This window comes from Centruroides vittatus, unplaced genomic scaffold (genome assembly GCF_030686945.1).
Source record: "Centruroides vittatus isolate TY-2023 unplaced genomic scaffold, ASM3068694v2 contig_1031, whole genome shotgun sequence".
In the NCBI taxonomy this organism is placed as follows: Eukaryota; Metazoa; Arthropoda; class Arachnida; order Scorpiones; family Buthidae; genus Centruroides; species Centruroides vittatus.
This window is the reverse complement of record NW_027120669.1, coordinates 170,016-191,941: the sequence shown is the minus strand read 5'-3', so window position 1 is coordinate 191,941 and position 21,926 is coordinate 170,016. Positions and strand designations below refer to the sequence as shown.

The 21,926-nt window shown below is 33.5% G+C and overlaps 1 protein-coding gene across 1 annotated transcript in view; it reads right to left on the bottom strand.

The window, feature by feature from the left end:
* Positions 1-13,997: 13,997 nt before the first annotated feature.
* The window catches only part of LOC136990789 (syndecan-like), a 49,068-nt gene continuing 41,139 nt past the window's right edge, over positions 13,998-21,926 (bottom strand). The window contains exon 6 of the mRNA XM_067289225.1: positions 13,998-16,062. Within this exon, the coding sequence (XP_067145326.1) occupies positions 15,893-16,062 (170 nt within the window). The 3' untranslated portion in view covers positions 13,998-15,892. The remainder of the gene's footprint in view (positions 16,063-21,926) is intronic.

Below are 21,926 nucleotides of genomic sequence, written 5' to 3'. Positions count from 1 at the left end.
CGAAGATTTACTGTAGAATGGTAGGGGAATGTATTTACCAAAATATTTATGGCCCAGGGGTAATAACAAAACACTTATTGGCTTAAACAAAGTCAATCGACATACGGAAGAGCGAATCAAAGCTAAGATCTCTGGAAAACTCGAATATAACGCAAATTAATCGAATTTTTTGATTATTTTTTTAATTTTTACCGATCGGTACGTTTTGCATCACCGATAAACGAAGAAGTCACATGATACATACCGATCGGTAGCTAACCGCATGGAAAAGGTTAAGAGATCTTTGTTATTTTCAGTAAACTGTTCTGGGGTATACTATAGATTACTCGGAGTAATCTATTAAGCCTCTAGCGGGCCCTAGACAAAATTTAAATTGGGGCCCCATTTAAATAAGTTGCTTCTAAACAAATCTTATATAATGTGACATTAGCGTAGCTAGCATGGGTGACACCCGGTGCGAATATCGTAGTGTCACCCCAAGTCACACCGTAGTGTCACCCTTTTTAACTGTTTTATAAAACACTATTGAATTGTAATATCTTCGCACTGGAGCAACTTGAACGCTATATCGAATATGCGATGTCGCGACGTATAAGTTTAGATTTAGAAAACAAATCACACTCATCCATACATCAGTACTACCACGAGAGGCGGCCCTAGGAATATTTCTAGATGGTGCGAGAGATCTCGTGGCATACATCACTTCTGACGCACGGGTGGCTGTTGACCTTTTTTTTTTTTTTAGGTAATGGCTAGTCGAGCGGAGCTTAGTAGGAATTGTTAAATACAGCCTTTTCTGTCCTGTCGAATTTCTTAAATAATTTTTAACTCGTTTTGAAACAGAGAAATCTTCTGCACTGAAGCCGGGCCCCTCCGAATTACGGGCCCTAGACATTTGTCTACTTTGCCTATTCGATAATCCGGCCCTGATTACTCCCTATGGAATTTCGTGTGTTTGGGTATATATCTGAACTCAGGGGACCGAGACGAATTCAACGATACTCTACTTTTGGACCGGAGACGAAAAATAAAAAAGTTATCATACTTTTTTCTGGCGATCGCGCGATGATAGGGAGTCGCGTCGCTCTCCGCTAAAATTCGGCCTCGCTATCGCGATCGGGAGTCGCGTGCTTGCCGTTAAAATTGCCTTTAGTAGACGTTTCCCCCCCTTTTTTTACTTTGTTCAAGAACTACCGTGAACCGATCACTAGTTTAGCACATGGCGGCGTGTGGTGGCTCCCATACGAAGGTCAGTCGGGCCGCCATAAGTAACATTAAGCAGCTGGAGGGCGCTTTAAAGTTTAGACTCTAAACTTTAGAGTATAGCGGTGTGAATTTCATATGAGATATAATGTGTATATAAACCATAGCGAAAATTAACAATTTAATGTATTTATTTATTTCCATTTTGCTTTAAGAGAAATGTTTGTTATGTCAAGCAAACATTTCTTTTCTGTAACCTTTAGCCTCCTGTATATTGTTTTAAAACTTCTCGGTAAGTATCAATTAAAAAATGTTCTTTTACACGTAATAAACGCATTTAAACGCGTTTATTACGTGTAAAAGAACATACTTCGGCTATCATCAAAATCAAGCAATAGCCTATTATATATGAGGGAATAGTGATTGAGATAAAAATAGAGAGAACCAGAATTGACAACAGTCTTGCAACCGTCTTGATAGAACGATAATCTTCTTCGTAACGTCTTTTGTCCTTTCATCGTAACGTCATTCGTTCTTTCTTCCTTTCGCGCCGTCACCAACTGTCGTCTTTCCCACTTCTCCCTTTGTCGTTCTCGTCTCCCCCGCAACCCTCGTAAATCTTAACGGTTTAGGAATGTTACTCGTCTAAACCCCACATATATATTTTTTTATTTACTAAAAATACACAAGTCATTAAATGTGAAATAATAATGTGGGTTTAGAATTAAATAGAATTTGTATATAGTTGCTGGATACTAAGCATATAGGAGGGAGAGCGACGGTAATACTGCCATGGCGAAAATTTTGGTTTGCAGTAAATTTCAGGCCGCAATCTTTTAATAAACTCTTTTTTATTTACAATGTTTAAATGGTATCTGTAAGTTACACAAAATTATAACTTTTGTAAAGGATAGTAGCCTAAACTTAATTTAAAATCGGGCATAACTTTACAGCGCTTATGGAAACCGTTTAATTTACAAACGTTTACGATTTACTTTATAAGGTTTTGCTAAGCTACGAACTTCCGAAATCCCTATAGTTTGTAGTTTCAAACCTGAGGCAACTACGACCAACAATTCCGAGGGCGCTGGGCGTCACGACGGCCACCCACAATATGCTGTTAGTGTAATCGCTACAAAAAAGTTTAATTTGCATAAATTTGAGCTTTTGTTATTCTGAACAACATTCGTTCGGATTAATTTTATTTTAAGAAGCGATAAAAGCAAGGGATAGGACCCCGCCAAGTTTGATTTATCCACCCGCAAGTTTCGGCAGCACCTCACTGATAACGAGAAAGGCTTAAGTTTAAAATATGACCTCTCTAGAGCCAGCGGTGTTCTTTCTCTAGGAGCATCTGCACCGCCAAATGAATAAGAAAGAGAAAAGTTACAGCTTTTATGGAGATCTTTGCACTTTTCAACTGGTTATATTTCGGCAATCCCTTTACAGAAAAACCCGAAATTTTGCACGCTACCTAAGAAAACAAGTATCTTTCGAACGAGATATTCACATTTACTACAGACGTTTAATAGAGGGAGAGATCGGCAATTTTGATTCGTGTATCAGTGAATTTTCCACTTGGCGCTGTGTGACTGCGATACTGCAGAACGGCCTTTTTGCTTCGGAATTCACTAATTCGGCGTTGTAAAAGCGGGAGAGCAGTTTTGTTGGTGAATTCCCGATATTTTCCAATTCATTGCAAAACTATGGTACTCGTTTTAATTACTTTATCGCCCGTTTCTATATTAAAAATAGTCACGTTATTGTAAACCTAAACGATGACAGGGATGGAAATAAATATTGATAAAAGTAGAAACGTTTTAATGAATCTAAAAGTGTGCAATTTTAATATTTATTTTGATAAATAGCCAATCTTTAAAATTAAATTTCATATTAAAATTTATTAAATATGAAAGTTTATATACACTTCAGACAATTCGATTTACAAATTTAATTGTTGAAGTAATTATAATTCTGGTTCGGACTACAATGACAGTCGAACACCGGTTTAAATACAGTGTGAATGTCCGTACAATATAAGTTGCCTTGTCCATTTATAGACAATTAACAGAGTCTTTGAGCTGGTAAAAACATTGCTTTATGTTTTGGTTGTCACTTTGCAGATCATCAGACTTTAATCTAATCGAAGTAAGTTGTACAACCAGTGCAGAAATGTCTGTCCGTCAATTGAAAACGAAGAAACCCAATCAGGGATGAAATGTCAAGTCCAGTAAATTAAGTCGTAGCCGGGTGAAACGTCATTTCCGGGTGACAAAGTCGTATTCGGGTGGCAGAGTCATATCCGGTGAAAAGTGGAACGTGGGTGGAAGTGATCTCGGAAGAGAGAAGATTCACTTTATGCAGCAGAAGAAGAGCCTTTTCCACCAAGGTTTCTTCTGCTCGACGGATGTTTCCACGACCACTTTGGACTCCCCTCGACACTCCACCGTCCATTCTGCAACTTCCGGGTATCGCAGTCCCAGGTAGTCGACCACAGTCGAGGCGCTATCGTCGGGAGTAATGACGACCACCCGTTTGACGCACTCTCCGCTCTCCTCGACATCTTTCGGGAGCACCCGAATCACCGGAAACGGAACGGAAGACGACGAAGAGCCTTCCTCCTCCTCCTCACCATCTGCCGAGGTGCGCCACTTCTTTAATTGCTTGAAATTTTCCATTCTGCAAAAGAAAGAAACGACTATTATGAAAATTTAATTTTATGTAAATTGTAAGATTTCTAATGAAAAAAATAATTTTAAAAATATCGTCTTAATTATAACGAAAAGTCACAAATGAATATTACAATAAAATCTCTGTTAAATATAGTAATTTTAACTTTCGGCTTAACAATGTTCAAAAAATACGTAAAATTAGAAACATCGTAGTCCGTACTTACCGATAAAATCGACGCAAACGAAACAAAACTGAGAAAAACACTCGAAACGAGAAAATTTTGACCGCACGAACTAAAAATCCAACCGTTCGCATTAACAATCAACGACCGCTCGCAACAATAAAACTCTGACAATTTGTAAGTACACAGAGTTTTATTGTTGCGTTGCCACGAAAGTTAATATTAAAAGTTTGGCCAAATTGCGTGATTTTCCCTGCATATACTCGTACATTGATGTTAACGTCAATATGTACGCAAAAACCTAATATTCTCGTATAAAGATGAATAGAAATTTCGATCTTATCATGTCCCTTACAACCGGAATAACAATATACTTCAAGTATAGAAACCCCAATTTTGTCTACCTTTGTAATTTAGTTAAAGATCTTCGTGCTTATCGTATGTTTCATCATACTTGCAAGCATCATGGTAGCTGGTTTTATTCATCGAGAACTGTCTTAATCTTACCCATTTTTGATTTCTTAAGATCCACAATTTGGGCTGCCGGACTGCATGGAACGGAACTCGACACATCAGGTACAGACCGCCCTGGGTTCTTCAACAGCCAGAATTCGATGTCAGAGCGGTAGACTGAAGTCTTAATCGCTCAAACATCCGGCTGTCACCTTGTTTTCTAGGTGTTGAAAGTAGCGACACTTCCATATAAACAGTTTCTTATTGTACACTAGACACTTACACATAAATTGTTTTAGTTGGTCGGCAATGTCACATAATATATTATTTCGGTGAGAAATTGATATTCGATGTACACCGTTTCGTTCACGAGCGGGTTTTAAGAACTTAAGTATGACATATATTGAGGACGTTCTGTATTTAATAATAACGGATGAAATTTGATCCAATAATCTAGTGTCTTATATCAGGAGTCACTGTAGTAGACCCTGATATAAGACACTAAAAAAGTCACTAACTGACAACATATACAGGAATCAGAGTTTCCGATTTTCGGGGATCGATTTTTTGCCCCCAAACATCCTATGGTATTGTCCAATATCTTGTGTCGTTCGAAGGAAAATTATTTTCTTAGGTAGTGTGAAAAATTTCAAGATTTTGTATAAAGCGGTTGCTGCAATATAAGCATTCGAAAAGTGGAAAGAAAGCGGTATTTTGCATTATTACTAGTCTTTTAATTCATTGTTTCGCATTATTACTAGTGTTTAATATATTTTAATAAATAAAATAACGGGTTTATAACGTTACTAAATAAATAAATAAAAAAAAACCACATTTACGATAGTCGATCTTTAAATATTTAAAATAAATCAATTACAGAAACGTGACTGCAAATAATGAAATCGATTATTTTTTTATTTGTAAATATGGCACGAACAATGTGTACGAGGTCGGCCATATTGTCAACGTGAATGCAAGTGTTTGTCAACAAATGATCAAATGCATGGCCCTAGCTTGTCCGAGTGAAGAGAATGATTTTAAGAATCTGAGACATCGGTGTCACGATAATTATTTCCTTTCTATCCCTAGCACCAACCTCGAATGCAAGGTCACTTTAATAAACGAAACCACGAAACGTCAACGTCCAGGAAGTTTTAACCTTCACGATTCTCTGTTTTCTAAAATGCGACTGCGATTAACGAAAATACAGTACGTTGGACGACTAGCAATTTCACTCCGAAACGTCAACGACTGTGGACGCGCTTAACCGCTATTCTCCACCAATGGCCTTTCGCCCGCCCGATTACGTGACCGTCTTCCTTCCTTCGTTTTCTTTTTCTAGAACGACGTTTAGGCATTGGTCTTTCTCTTTTAATAATGTTTTCTTTTTCATTATATGGTCTTGAGCCTAAGCTACTTTAAAATAAATTTTCAATATCGCAATTACATTCTGAATCGCTAGTCATGATATAAGGGCTAAAATTAAAAATAAAATTATAAAAACTTACTTGGTGAAATAAAATGTGCGATGGATATACATACCTGGTAAAAAATATTCTTCAATTGTACGAATATACTTTTAAAGAAATTATAATTAAATATAGCTTTGTAAAGAAACGTACATAAAAATAACATAACATTCTTTACTTTTTAAATCTTAAAACAATTCAAACTTAGTCAAATGGCTACCTACCAGTGACTAATGGGTGGAATCTGCTGTATAGGACTGAGTAGAGTGTTCGTCGTTTGGATTATATGTTGGGTGACCGTGGTCATCGGTGGGGACCTCAGACGACGGAAAATGCGGTAGAGCGTTGACTGGGAGAAAGGAGACACACAGATGACCCCACCACTCCCGGCGAGCCTGGCGGGTCTTTCTTCGGAGTTTCGCCTGTATTTATCTCACCAGGAGTAAGACGCCCACCTACAGGCTAGACGGAACGCACGACATTTTTGCGCTCTATTGCGGCCGCACTCGGGGGTCCACCACGGTGGTTTACCCGAGGAAGGAATAGAGCGAATTGTCGTGTTATCGGTAACTGTTTCACGGATATTGTCGACGAAGGAGTTGTAAGAGGTGGGGTGTGAATCCCCGGAGGTCCAAAGCTGATCAAGATTATTGGAGTACCGAACCCAAATTGTGGTACGATGTAGACGTGGGGCAGTCGTCGGGCTAGGGGTGCCCTGGAGGGATAGAGTGATAGAGATCGGTGCATGGTCACTAGTTAATGTATCCGCGCAAGGCCGCCAAGAGGCGGAACCCAATAAGTCCGGGGAGCAGAAGGTCAGGTCTATGGCCGATGAGCCGTTTGGGTGGAAGTAGGTCGGCTCCCCCGAATTCCAACAGCATAAATCTACTGATGAGAACCAATCGAAGAGAGTGCGGCCAGCGCCGTCTGGGCGGTTGCACTCGTTATCCCAATAGGGATGATGAGCGTTCCAATCCCCACACACAATGCGAGAGTAGTGGTCATCCCGCAAGAGGGAGTCCAGCGGTAAAGCCGGCTGGACGCCATGTGGGGAATAGACGTTAACAAGAGAAAGGGGGGCCCGTGTAACGTATATCAGGGTCTCTTGAGATTCGATGCCTATGAGCTTAGGACCAGGGGGCAAATGGCGAGCGGGCCACCGGTGAGCGACCGCTGTTAAGACAGCAGACGGACAACAGTGGGAATTTATAAGTCTACAAATTTTTCAATTTGCAGCAACGTGAGGTCACGGGTCGACACGACTAATGGATTGGAATGTTTAGAATGTCAATCAGAAAAATCTAGCTTTGACTCTGATTCTCGTAGACATGACAAAATTTGGAAATAAATGTAGCATTCCTTCGAAAGCAAAATTGTCGCGTTCTAAGTAATGAAGACATAAGAAAAATTTTTAGCCGTCAGAAAAGAAAATATCATGTCGTGAGATACCAGCGAAAGTTTCAAATTTAAATCAACACTCGCGGACCAAGACGAACGAGGTGTCAAATCGATTAATCCATCAAATTAAGAATTTAGGGGAGAGATCCTTTAAAAAGCCAGAAATTCGAGGAGAAAGAATGGTGGCTTCTCCCTGGCTCAATCTGTTTATCCTCTGTGTCGGACTTCATTTTCGTTCGGCCGTATTATAAAGGTTTTTCGGTATTTTTAATATTAACTTTATCCAGTTTGATGTTGCATTAATACGCGAAACCGCAACCCGACGGCGACCGAGGAATCTTTCCGAAAAGCGAAATAATATTGGGCGAAATCCTAAGAATTTGATTTATTTCATGCCATGGCCGAAAATGGACGAAAAAGATGTTTATTCAAACGAATTTCGGGCGATTTTCGGAGATGGTCAAGCCTCGAGACGTAGAATTGAAAAAGATCTCCACGTTGGACATTCTGCATCATGTAAATGCAGAAGATAATTTATTTATCAAATTCCGAACACAAGAAAATGATTGAAGCAAAATTAAAAAAATTTATATAAATTAATTAAAAAAATAAAATTGATTTTTTTATTCTAATTTTTACGTAATTCGAACATTGTTGACGCGTCTTTTAACGTTTGTTCGAAAAACGTCACGCATGACGATTCGCAGTTCGATTGTGTTTCTGGTTGTGGTCGGACGTGCTTTTCTCGTGCTCTTGGATTGCGTTGGTTTTTTTGCGGTTTGCGGACTTTTGCGGAGAAGATTGAAGATTTTTCAGGTAAGTCTTAGTCCATATTGACCCTAGACGTAAGAATTTATTTAATATTACTTGGAGAATCGGTCCCAGAAGACATCTCGGCACATCGTTCGATGGTCGTCCGTTTGCGCTTCGGATTCGAATCTTTTAATTTAAAAAGCTGCGGTGAGCATTTTGCTTTTCTCGGAAGAATTTAAGCATTAATTTAAGCTAGAATTAGTTTATTGGAAGATTTATGATATTTTTTATTTTCAATTTTATTTTGTGTTAATTTTATATGTTCGTTTCTCTTGGATATTTTTAAAAATTTTTTGTTCTAAATTTTGATTTAAATATTTGTATTCTATACATGGAACGTATCTGTTCCATTTTGTTTTTGACCTGATGATGGCCTGTTAATCGGGCTGAAAACGTTTGTGTTTTCAATTATATATTCTTCTCAGCAACAAATTAAGGTGTTATATTTCTATGTCTATATTAATTTAAGCTTTTGTTTTCACTGGACTAATTGCAAATTTTCTTTTTTACAGAATGAAGACGTTGGTGCGGCTTTGGAGGCGGTTCCGGCGGAGGCAGACGGTGGCGCCGGAGGGAGGGGGTTCCTCGGACGACGCGGAACGAGTCTGTCGTTCCGTGCCGTTGGAGGAGCGGGGGCTCGACGAGCGAGAGGCAGCGGGTGAAGAAGACCTTCCCCAAGTGCGCGTGGCGTGGCATCCTCCCGGAGTCGGGATGATGCGACGCTACACCCTGGGTCCAGTGCACTTGGCCAAGGTCTTCGGGAGTCATCCGGCCACAGACCTTGCTGTGGAAGATTTAGAAAGTGACAACTCGTCCGAGCTGACATTTTCTGGTTGGTCGCGTTCTGCCCGTTCTTCTGCGACGGCGACGCCACCGCCTTGCCGAAGTCGGAACGGGGAGGAATCGGAGGAGAGAGCCGCCGAAGTTGAGGGACCGTGCTGTCCGTGTCCGTTTTGTCGCTGCGGACGGCTGCGGTTCCCTTGGCCTAGGCGGTGATCCTCTTCGATTTCCTCTTCTTCACCCGGATGCGACGTTCTTACCGGATTCGACACTTTCACCCGGACTCGACACCTTTTCCCGGACGTGACCTCTCTACCCGGTCGTGACCCACACGGACTTGTCTCCCGATTGTGACCACCCGGACGTGACACGTTTACTCACCGGACGCGACATTCGGCCGAACTTTCTTCCCAAACAGCTGTTATGAGGATTGAGCTTCCGGTTAGGTTAGGCTAGGTCAGGCTCTTCTCATAACACTGTTCGGAAAGAAAGACTATCTGACAAAGGTAATAATTTTAACCTTAGGTAATAAATGAATTAACTTCTCCTTTTCTCACTGTCTTTGTGTTTTATAGGAACATTTGGGAGGGAGATTCTTCTCCCTCACCAACTTTACCACGAAGAGGACCAAGTAAACAAGTGAATATTTTCCGAAATCTCCGATGGTAAGAACTCTTTCGTTTTATTTTTTAACACATCTTATTCTCGTATCGTAATTTACTGTTTTCTGTTTATAGACATGCAGAAGATGTTCTTCGATCACACACACACACACACACGGACACAACATCACTTTACACGAAGATATACACCGTTTAACCTTTACTCGAATTCTCGCACTCACGCACTTACATGTCAAGCGCCTCGTTCTGTGTAATTCGACACAATGAAACAACCCGAACACTCGCTTCCCACAAATCCAACCCCTGGGTCCTCGTCCCGGGAAGTGGAAACGCCAATTTTAAAGATTAAAAGACTTTAAATTGGCGGCCGAAGGGGCTCTGGTAATCACACATCTTGCATCGATTAAATGGAATTTCACACATTAGCATCAATAATCGTTTTGTGATGAATTTTTCTGTTAAATTTAGTGTGGTAAGAAATTATCTGCGCACAAATCCCGCTCGTATTTCAGTATTGCTAACTCGTTAACCGAAATGGCAATCGCGCGATGATCGGAAGTCGCGTCGCTCTCTCCGCTCTCGTATCGCGTGTTTAACGCTCTCGGGAGATGACCGTAGTCCGACGTCACGGTTTGCAGACTTTACCGCAAGATGGCAATACTAGCAACTACGGTGCCGTCTGCATGAGAGCATTGAAAAAGTATGGTAACTTAAAAAGTGTGATAACTTTTTCATTTTTCGTATCCGGTCCAAAAATAGGGTACCGTTGAACTCGTCTCGGTCCCCTGAGTTCAAATATATAATCAAAGTCCTGAAATTCTATAGGGAGTAATCTATAGTACACCCCTGTTCTGTTTCCATTATCATAAAATTGCGCAAATCGTTGATTATAGTCAAAAATTACATCTAAGTCAACATTTTGCAAATACAATTGCTGATTTTTCAATTCGTCATCAATTTTAACTATAGACGAAAGAGTAAAGAAGACGATTTCTTCTGTCAAACGACTTCAACTAAACTGTAGTACTTCGATGCGTGATATCAATAGTTTGTCAGGATCGATGCACCAATTAGCGTAGCCTACTATTGAACTTTTAATACGCAAAACGTGCAACCCCGACGGCGACCGACGAATCTCTCCAAATAGCGAAATAATATTCGCGAAATAAATCGAAATCTATTAATTTTATTTATTTCACGCGATGGCCGAAAATGGACGGAAAAAAAATATTTATCGACTTATTCAAACGAATTTCGTGCGATTTTCGGAGATAATCAAGCCTCCAGACGTAGAATTTAAGATCGTCTTTTACCTCTCCACGGTGAACATTCTGCGCAGAAGACAATTTATTTATCAAATTCCCAACACAAGAAAATTATTGAAGCAAAATTATAAATTAATTCATAAAAAAGTAAAATTGACTTTTCTGAATTCTAATTTTGACGAAATTCGAGCGTTTGTTTGAAATACGTCTCACACGACCACTGTTGCCACGTCTACCGATTGAAGCACCAAATCTACCGAAAAATTGATTATAAAAACATTTGCAAGAACTTTGTTTCATCGTAATTTCGCAATTTCTACGAAATTCCCGGACAAAATGCATAGTTCACCCGGACAGTGAGTGAGTCAATTCCCGGACTGTCCGGGTGAAAACCGGACGGGTGGTAACACTACGTCTTTCGACTGTTCACGACCGTAACCTGGTCTAGTTCTTTTGTTTATCATTTTCCTCTAAACATGTGAAACAATAGTTGATGTTTTGTTATAACGTAAATTAGAAAATTTCATCAGTTACATGAAAATAATGGAAAGCTCCTATTCAATCACTGTATATTCGATTATTGTCGGACAGACTATCATTTCAACTTTGATGACGTGCCATCTCTAGTTTCTTTACATAACATGACAATAATTTATAAATTTAATACATAAAAATTGGTCGATTCGTTTTATAATTTACTAGCTGACCCGGCCATGCGTTTCTGTGGCTCAAAATGTATCTATTATAAATGTATAACACTTCCCCCTGGGGGGAATTTCAAAAAGTCCCTTCTTAGTGTACATTCTCTTGACGTACCCTATTAAAACGCAATCAAAAACGCATCTAAAATAGTATAATAAAAGCCGAATTCTTCACGGTAAGCCTTAATCCTGTCCATCTCCCCCAGTAAGGGGAATTTCGACATGTATATTATATAAAAACACATGCGTATTCGAATGCAACGTTGTGTCAAAATTTCAAAGGAATCGGTAGGAACAAACAAACGTTATATTTTATTTATATAGATTGATAGAAAATGATCTGCTTTAGTCCATTCTCACAGAAAAGCAAACTTAAGTCGTCAGAAGTTAGCGCCATCTGTTGGACATAAAAGCCTTAATCCATATATAAATATATTTTTGAAAGGGGGGAAATGGTGGTCTTCACATATGCCAGAAACCTTCGCGGGAGTGTATTAAACAACTTCCGAAGTTTCATGGCAATCGGATAAATGGTGTGGTAATGCATGAAGGACAAACACACAGACAGCAGACATACATTCGTTTTTATGTATATAGATTAGAAACTAATAAAAAGTTCAAAGTATTGTTTATTGATTGGCAAATTTCAATTATTAAAAAAGTTTAACTCTTGAGAGCATTTCCATTTGGATATAAATTTAAAACTATTCGAAATATAGAACGAAATTCTTTTTAAATACGCTTCCAGAATTTCGAATTCCGTTATTCTGCTTCTTTCGTTCTGTAGAAAAAGTAGCAAGATGAACGATTCTCCCAGCGACAGACGAAGAAAACGAAGCCGCAGTCACTCCAAATCGGAAGATCGTCCAGAAATGGAGAAAGTAAGTCCTTTTGATATGAAAATATTCGTTTTTAATGACTCCGACTTCATTCAAAACAACATCGGCGAATTGAATGGAGACCCCACTTTTGGAAAACAAGCACCGTACCCCGAAGAAAAAGCTCGGAGAAAATTGAAAAGAACGGGGAAAGACAAAGCGCAGAGAAGGAAGCTTTCAAGGCTCACGAAAGAACGATTCAAATCCAGAAGGAAAGGAAGAAACACAAAGAGAAGTGGAGCCAAGCTGAGGAGAAAAGGAAGAAGTGGAACAAAGAGATCAATCCAAAGGAAAAGTAGAAATAAGAAAAGAACATCTCGCAGAAGGGGCGCTTATAACATAAATAAGGTGCATTAAAAGATATTTTGATATCTCGGATTATGGACAACGGCATTGCTAGACTTTTATAGTTTAGTTACCAAAAGGCTCTTTTCAGAGCCATTTTTAACGTCAATTAATTAAGGAATAACAAAATTGAATTTTAAAAAATTTACTAAATTATATGAGATTAAAATATCATTTTTGTATTTATAAAAATTTTCTGTTATCGAAAATATTCAAATACTGAAAATTTAAGAATAGTTAACGATTTATTACTTATATTCGAATCTGTATAAATTATATATTTCTTTACATTTTATTAAAAAAAATTAAAATTTTAATTTCTTTTGTACTGGGTTTTAGATAATTTTAGAAACTCGTTCGTTAGAATTTCAATGCTTAAATTTAAACTTAAGAATTATAAATTTTTCAAAATGATCTATTCCCGTGAAAATTGCGATTAATAAATATTTACCGTGTTATTAAAGTCAAGTAAATAAAATATAAGACACTCCTTTAAATGAATGCTCCTCAGTGCTCGAGTGGATAAATCCATAGAGCATTAGTAGGTTTATGGTCTATCCAAGGAATCCCAAGAAAACACGGTCTAAAGACGAATCCAACAATCGTATATTACAAAAAATACGGAAGAAAACTGAAATAACTAAAAACAAACACAAAATGCACGTGTTAACGCAACTCTCGCCAACGTCGTCGGCAGAACGATCGGAATTCCACTCTATTGCGGAGCAGATGTCTCTAGAATTGAAACGAAAGGTGATTACAAAGGTATTATCTAGTAATCTTGCTTAAATTAATCTCTTATTTCACCATCACGAAATCTTCTAAATACACATTAGTTTTTCCTGAGATTGATTAATGTACTTTCATTTAATATGTATAATGAAAACTGTATATTATTTTAAATAAAATAAATTATAATAGGTGTCATAGATCATCTGGAGATTATCAAACTGATCTGCAAATAAATATGTATATATTTTTCTTTTATATATTCTTTTCACAGCTTTTTCCGAGTTTTGGAATTTGTATTATGATGATCAACATATTAATGATGTTTAAATTCGTTTCTTATCTTATTAAATGAAAAAATAATAATACATATAAACTTTTCGAACTACTCAGAATTTGAAAATTTCATTTCAGTTATTCAACTGTAGCTGATATATTTATTTCCTCTTTACATTGTCTAGCAACCGTGTATAAACACTACATACACAAGTGTTCAAAATGCTCTTTATTTCCACTTTCTTCAACTTTCTCAAAGAATTTACATGCTTTTTAAAATTTCTCTATACTAAACAGATGACTGTATTCTGTCATCTGATACGTAATACAGGGGGAAAAAAAGCTACATTTTTCAAATTTTAGCAGTTTATCTATATAATTGATTTGTAAGTACATTATTATTTTTTACATACATTAGCTATTTTATTTAATTCAGAAAAAGAAAATTACAACAATAATATAATTTTAACATCAGATATACTAGCAATTTCAAAATTATAATTGTTACACTATATTACAACTTTTATTGTTAATTGTTTTGGAAAATTATCATTACCAAATTAGCAAGTCATTCTTTATCTTTCTATGTGTATACTGAAATTACAAATTTTCCAACAACATTGAAGTTTTGAACAACAGAAAAAAAAAATTGATCTGCCTCAGAAGTAATAATTTGTATGTTTACAGGACTGCACAGATTGCATGCATATAATATATATATGATACATTTGGCAGATCATAATGTGAACTATCATTGTGTCAATGCATAAAACAAATTAACAATAAAATGGAATATTTCACTATTAAATGAAATCAATAACTTAAAAGAAAAAATAATAATAAACACAATTACCCATTACAATTTTTTTTTTATTTAAAATTGACAACTATATACATTGCTATAGCTTTTTATAAACTTATTAAACAAATTAATTTTTATATTGTATAAACAAGATAAAATGTGGAAAAAATTCTTTCATCTTTCATATTGCATCCCAAATTTTTGGGTGTACTTGTTGTAATGCAATAGAAATTAAAGGCCTATGCAATTGTGCATGCAAATGGAATTCAAGTAGCACATATAAAATTCTGAAATTCCACAAAATATCTTGCAGTTTTATATTTGTAGCAAGAAGTTTTTGTGCTAATGTTGGCAGAGTAAAAAAGATAGCTTTTAAGTAACGACGTATGAAATTATGATAGGTAAATGCGTCAGAAAAACAGATCTACTACACAAGCAACACATCTAATGTCAACAGGTACAAAAACTAGACTAACACCTGAGACAATCCACCTTTTAATTCTTTTTCTGGAGGTAAGAATTATTATCCTAACATAGAACACAAAATTATTATTATTTTTCTCCTCAAGAAAATCAACATATATCATTTGAAAGCTTCTTGTGATCATCAGCAGATTCAGCTGAATAAAAGTATAAAAAGTGCTTAAAACATTAGATAAATTGGAAATTATGTTCACAATACATCACATTATATCTTGGCAGAAGCATATTTAAACATGCACAAGACAATATTGACAATATTATATTCTGGTACTGCAATACCAGTTCAAAGTTATGATAGTGATAAAAAAAATCTGTACAATTACTTAATTCATTTTTATTCCTATACAGATGATACTAACTTCAAGTTTGGGAAAGAAAGAGGGAAAACCAGCATTTTAAGAAGGTGGAATGTGTGATTTTTAAAACAGTTTATTTATACAAAGAACTACATATTTGCCATAAATCAGATGACTTGATTTTTCATTTTATTTATTTTTTTAAATATCAAAGTTTGGTGAAGCACAACAGTTATAGGAAGGCATGATTAAGTGAAAAGGTGGCCAAGTATATATATCAAATAACAACAACAGCAGATACCTCCTTAAAAAGTGTCAATACAATATTTGACAATGACACACAACCCTTTCTAGGTTTTTCTCTGGCTTATAGTCTTGTACTAAACTGCAATACACTTCTAGTTTAAAATAATACCATGTTCCAGCATTGTAAAAAGAAGACACTACTGTTGTTCCAAATTGCTGCTGATAAGGTCTTGGCAGCATGATGTCTACAAAGGACAGATATGATAAAATAATAAAACTTATGCATAAAACTCTTTGTTGGTGTTACGTGTGTAGGAATTCACTGTTGGGGATCTTTTGGGTTCATCCAAGGCATAACTTCCTTCGTCCTTTTTCCTCATTCGATAAACGATGAACATTACTAGAAGAATAGCACATAACAAACCAACAACAGCACCTCCTATCACAGCTAAGCAAAATAAAAATTTGTTACAATGAATAAATATCATTTAATATAAGCAAAAAATAATACGTAAGAAATGATTCAATAAAGACAATATTTTGACTCATTTAAAACTGATAAATTTCATGTTCTTAAGAACAGATTTTCTGTCTGTTTTGTCTCTATTTCTAATATTTAATTTGAATTTGAAAATATAATAAAATATATTCAAAATGTTGTATTTTCAAATCTTTTATAAACTTAATTGAAAATTGTTAAAAGCGTAGGAATAAAACTTAATCAAAAATTAAGTTTATTCCTACACTTTTAAATTATATTAAAGTAATATATTTCTACAATTATTGCTACATTTTAAAATTACATTGTAAATTACTTTCTAATAAATAATGTAATATTGATTGGATTTAATTAATCTTGTATAATTAGAATATTACATCCCTTTTATTATTTATCATCATCTACTATAATCTATAACAAAATTCATTTTATTCAGCATAATTTATTAAATTTTACTACAGTAATCCATAAATATGATATGAACTGAAATAAATAATTCTTTTATCTTAAATCAAATTTATATATTTGCAATTTCATTTAATTAATTAATTTTAAGTATAAAACATTAATTTGTTGTTATATCTTAAAAAACTTTAACATTTGTAAGTTGATCAAAACTTGGTTCTTTATTATTAATACAAAATAACTTATTTACAAAAAAAAATTACTTATATCACATTTAATACTGAAAAGGTATATGAATTATATTTTTGACTTTTTAACAAGTCTTTTTAAATTATAACCTCTCTTATAAATTTAATTTATCTTCATAATTAAGTTTGTATGTATAAAAAGATTTCCATTATAACATATCTAAAGAACAAAAACTAATAAATGGAAACACTTATATTTTGGTGTATTTATAAATATACAAAACTTACAGATTTGTTTGGATATGAGAAAATGTTCAAAATTTAAAATTTTATTCTATTTTACTAATGAAAATGAAAGTATTTTAATAAATTTTATTTTAATATTGTACTGTTGATTTTTTGGAACACTTATTTAAACATCAAACATTTTGACAAGTTTTAAAGATTGTGTTTATGTTTTTATTGTTTTCTAATTGAAATTACACAACAGAAAAATCATAGATGAGAACTTAATTACAAAGGGTTAAAGTATTTATTTATTAATTTCATAACTCTTGTTAATTTTTGTTGATAACACTTAAAACTCATCATATTTTTTAGAAGTTTTTAAATTTATTTTTATTCTTTATTTTATATTTTTTATGTTGAAACTTTTCTTTTACAATGTATAATTACATAAACTTTTTAAAACTCATTTCCTGTTTTATAAATTTAATTTCTGTATTATTTTTGAATTTTGAAAATAAAAAAAGGAAAATTTCTCAAAGTTTTTATATATAAATAACTTGAAAATATAAATTTACATTTCTACTTCAGGAAAATTATTAAAGGAAAAAAACAAAACAATTCTTTTTTGTTGTTGGTGTGCTTCATAATAAATGGTATTTTAAAAATTTTTTGTTCCAGCTTTAACAACAGTTAAACTATAGTATTTTTTTATTTTTACTAAAAGGTTACTTGCTGTATTGATGTTACTTGTGAAAACTCACATAACACATTGCTATTAATTCATTATTGAATTACAGATATATTAGAATTGTAAATTAGTAAATACATTTTTATGAAAAAATTTTAAAAACAAAAATAGAGTAAACATGTATGGGGACAATTTTTTTTTTATATAAGAGTTTTGAAAAGGAGAAAACTCAATAAGTATGCTTCCTATTTCATGGAAATGGAAAGCGAGAAGTTGATATTAAAATAACTTGTCCAATACTTCATATATTATTTGTTAGATACTTTTTTCCTCCCTCTTTGTTCAAAAAAAGTGGAGGATACTTTCTTATTATTTTCTAGAAGTGCTAATTTTCTATTCTTTGTATATCACAAATCTTTAATTATAGGAACTGATAAAACAATTCATATTGATCAAAACAGTTAATTATCCTTACATTTGAAATGTAAGGATAATTGTTAATAAAAATTATCCAAATAAAAAAAAACTACTTTGTATAAATATTAATCTTAAATGTACCTAAAATATTAAAAATACATTTTACAACCTTTCCTAATTTTGCTTCTTAGTTTTATTTTCTTCTCTCAAATTACACACACACACACACACACACACATTTAATATTTAAAAATCAACTAGATATCAGTTTTGAATGTAGTTAAGATAATTGTATTTTAAACTGACATCATAGTGAATAGCATAAATATTTCTTTTTGTTGTTTTAAAGTATCAACACTTAAAAGAAGAGAATGCAGAAAAGAGAACAATGTATTTTCTTTTCAGTTCTCAAGAGGGTGTGTGTGTGTGTGTGTGTGTGTGTGTGGTGTGTGCATATAACCTCTTGAAAACAGAAAAGTATATATATATTATGTAAATGGTTTCTTTTAACCATTTCTCCCATTCCTTTTAATCATTTTAACCAATCTCAAGTAGTTAAATATTATCCAGATTCTACTTAAAAACATTAAAAGTTAGTAATAAATGCACAAAATACTGGATATTATTCAAAACACTTATAAATCCAAAATGCCAGCTCATGAAATACAACAGTGAAGAAAACAAACATTTTCAGATTGCTTTTAGCAATCACCCTCAAGTTAAAGAACTTATATAGAAAAGTATAACAATAGAAGTATGATGAATGTAGTAATTTAAAATATAAAACAACCTCTGACTGGCTGTCATATGTCAATTTTCCTTGTTTGCATTGGGATGTAAATAGCTAGTTGTAAAAGTAATATTAAACATTAAAAAGTTTTTTATATTAATACAATGGAATGGAATAAAATTTTAAAATGGATATGAAAACCAAATCAGATTGTTTTATTCTGATGACATAGCCTAAGCCTTCTGATAAATAATAAACATCCTAACGTCAAACTTTCACTACTAGTGTGAATTTGGGTTTTGGGTTTCTTAATTCTTGTCAGATCATAAACATTAAATAAATTTATATTTAATTGTAAAATCACATCCAAAGTGACTCTGTAAACTTCATTAAAATTTATTCAACTTTACCTTTTGCAAATACTCAAAGGACTTTGCATAGGAAGTATGTTCAAGGAAAAAATACTGTATACTTCCACTGCCCTCATCCAAGTCAAAACATGTTTTATTTTAAAAATACATTATAATTTTTCTATAGAAACAAATTAATCTTCTTCTTTGTTCTACAGTTTCTTTTAAATCTACTTTGAAACAATTAATTACAAAATTAATCAAACACGCCTGGTATATTCTCATTCAATATGATAATTAAAGGAAAGATGACAATCTTTTAGCATTTCTAACTTTATAAATAATCTCAATGTTTTATTCAACTATTTTTCAGCTAAGATTTTATTCAATTTTTTTATATTATATTGTAAACTTTTAAAAATTTCTTCATTATTAAATAAACATAATATCTTCATTATTATTTATAAACATAAATGAACAATAATGAAGAAACATTAATCATCAGTCAATTATTACAAAACAACAGTATTGTTTCTTATGCAAAACAAAAAAAAACCCTAACTTACAAGTTCTTTGTCATATTTACAGCATTAATTCAAACAAAGAAATGCTACATATTCCAAGTGAACAGATATTTGGGATGTAAGTGAATAAGTAAACAATCATTATGCGACTACATTGCAGATTGATTCACTTATCTCTCATCTGGTTAATTCCAAAATTTGGTTTATATCAATAGTGAGTTTTTAATATACCGTATTTTACGGACTATAAGACGCACCTTAATTTTTAAGCAATTTTTAAAAAAAAAAATACCTATAAGACGCTACGGACTATAAGACGCACCTGAATTTTGGAGGCAATTTTTCGAAGAAAAAAGTGCGTCTTATAGTCCGTAAAATACGGTATGTAATATTTTTTAACATATTACAAAAAAAAGTAAATGTATACAAACAAAGTTAATATGCTAAGCTTAATAATGAATTAACAGGAATAACTTAGAAAAATCTAACTGATTTTAAGTAAAACTCACTCAGCGAAACATAAATCAAAACACCACACCTTAAGTTGCTGAAAAATTTAATAAAAAACACAACAAACGTTTTCAGCCAAATCTGTTGGCCATCATCAGGTTAAACAAATTCGAATATAAACAAAATGGAACAAAAAATTTAAATACAAATAAATTAATGAATTACGCAAATACATGTATAAAAATAACAACATAAAATAAAATAAAAATTAATATCCTATACATGTACAGTAGAGCATCGATTATCCGACCCCTGATCAACCCTCACATTGGTTAACTGACCGTGTTCTAGTCGGCAAATTCAAATGTCCGCTAGTGATGTGGCGCTACAATATTTGGCTATGTCTTGGCTATTTTAATATTATTTTTGTTAAATTTTTGTGTGTTTTAGCTGGAAACACTGGCTCGACCATAAAAGGGAGGCCAGTATTTAAACCAGGCTTAATTTTCTATTCTTTCTTTATTTCTGTATTTATTTTGTGCAAAATAAAAAAATAATTTAACAATGATTGTTATTTTTAAAAAATTTTGTTAGGCTTAACATTGATGAAAATTCAATGCAAAGTAGGTTAATAGCGATACACTAATATACTATACTAATAATGTATTTTTTCATACTTTTCGATTATCCATTTTTTCAGTTATCCGACCAACCTCAGTCCCCAATTGAGTCGGATAATCGATGCTCTACTGTATTTATATACATATATTGTTAGTTATATTAATTATTATTTTATTTTATGTTATTATTTTTATACACATATATGCATACTTTGTTAATTTAATTAAATATCAAACTCAGCTTTTTTAAAAACACTTAATAAAACGTTTAACACCTTCTATCACTAAGAATACTTTATTTAATTAAACACAAATGTTTTCAGCCTAATGGAATAGGCCATCCTCAGGTGAACTGGCATTCGAACATATTTCAAAATTGTAATAAATGGAACGTTCAATCATTATATATTCAAATTTAAAATGAAAAAATAGATAAATTAGTGTATTTAGTTTAGTATACTAAATACACTAAAGCCACAACAATATAAATAATAAAATAAATACATAAAAAGGCATTACAGTACTATAAGAGCAGATACCAACGAAGAATTTTTATATTTTAATTTTTCTTTTATGTAGAACTTTGATGCAGAAGGTAATCCATCCACATCCCTTGCATTAATACAGCCATCTCTTAATTTACTTTTATAGATTTCAATCTTTTCTTGTTGCAAAGCTAATGATGGGGACCACATGGTCTTGAGGATAGTTGCTTCACTCCATTTAACTACAGAGTCCTCCGCTTGTGCCATACTTGACAAAACTGTGTTGCAGTGTCCTTTATTAATGTCATATTTGCGTTCCTTAAGTCTAATAGCTAAATTTCTTCTTGTGACTCCAATATAGTTCTTCTTAAGGACTATTACAGTACATCAGTATTACAGTAAATCAACAGTTAGGAATTAAGAAGGACTATAAATTTTTTATTAATTGTTTTTCATTAATTTATTTGTATTTAAATTTTTTGTTCCATTTTGTTTATATTCGAATTTGTTTAACCTGATGATGGCCAACAGTGACCAACCTGATGTTTGGGTGAAAACATTTGTTGCATTTTTTACTAAATTTCTCAGCAACTTAAAGTGTGGTGTTCTGATTGACTAACTGATTTCATTGATAAACTTATTATGCAGAAACTATAAATTTTATGTACTGTTTTTATTTATAATTTTATAAAAAATTTTCAATATAAAATATATTAATTCTATTATTA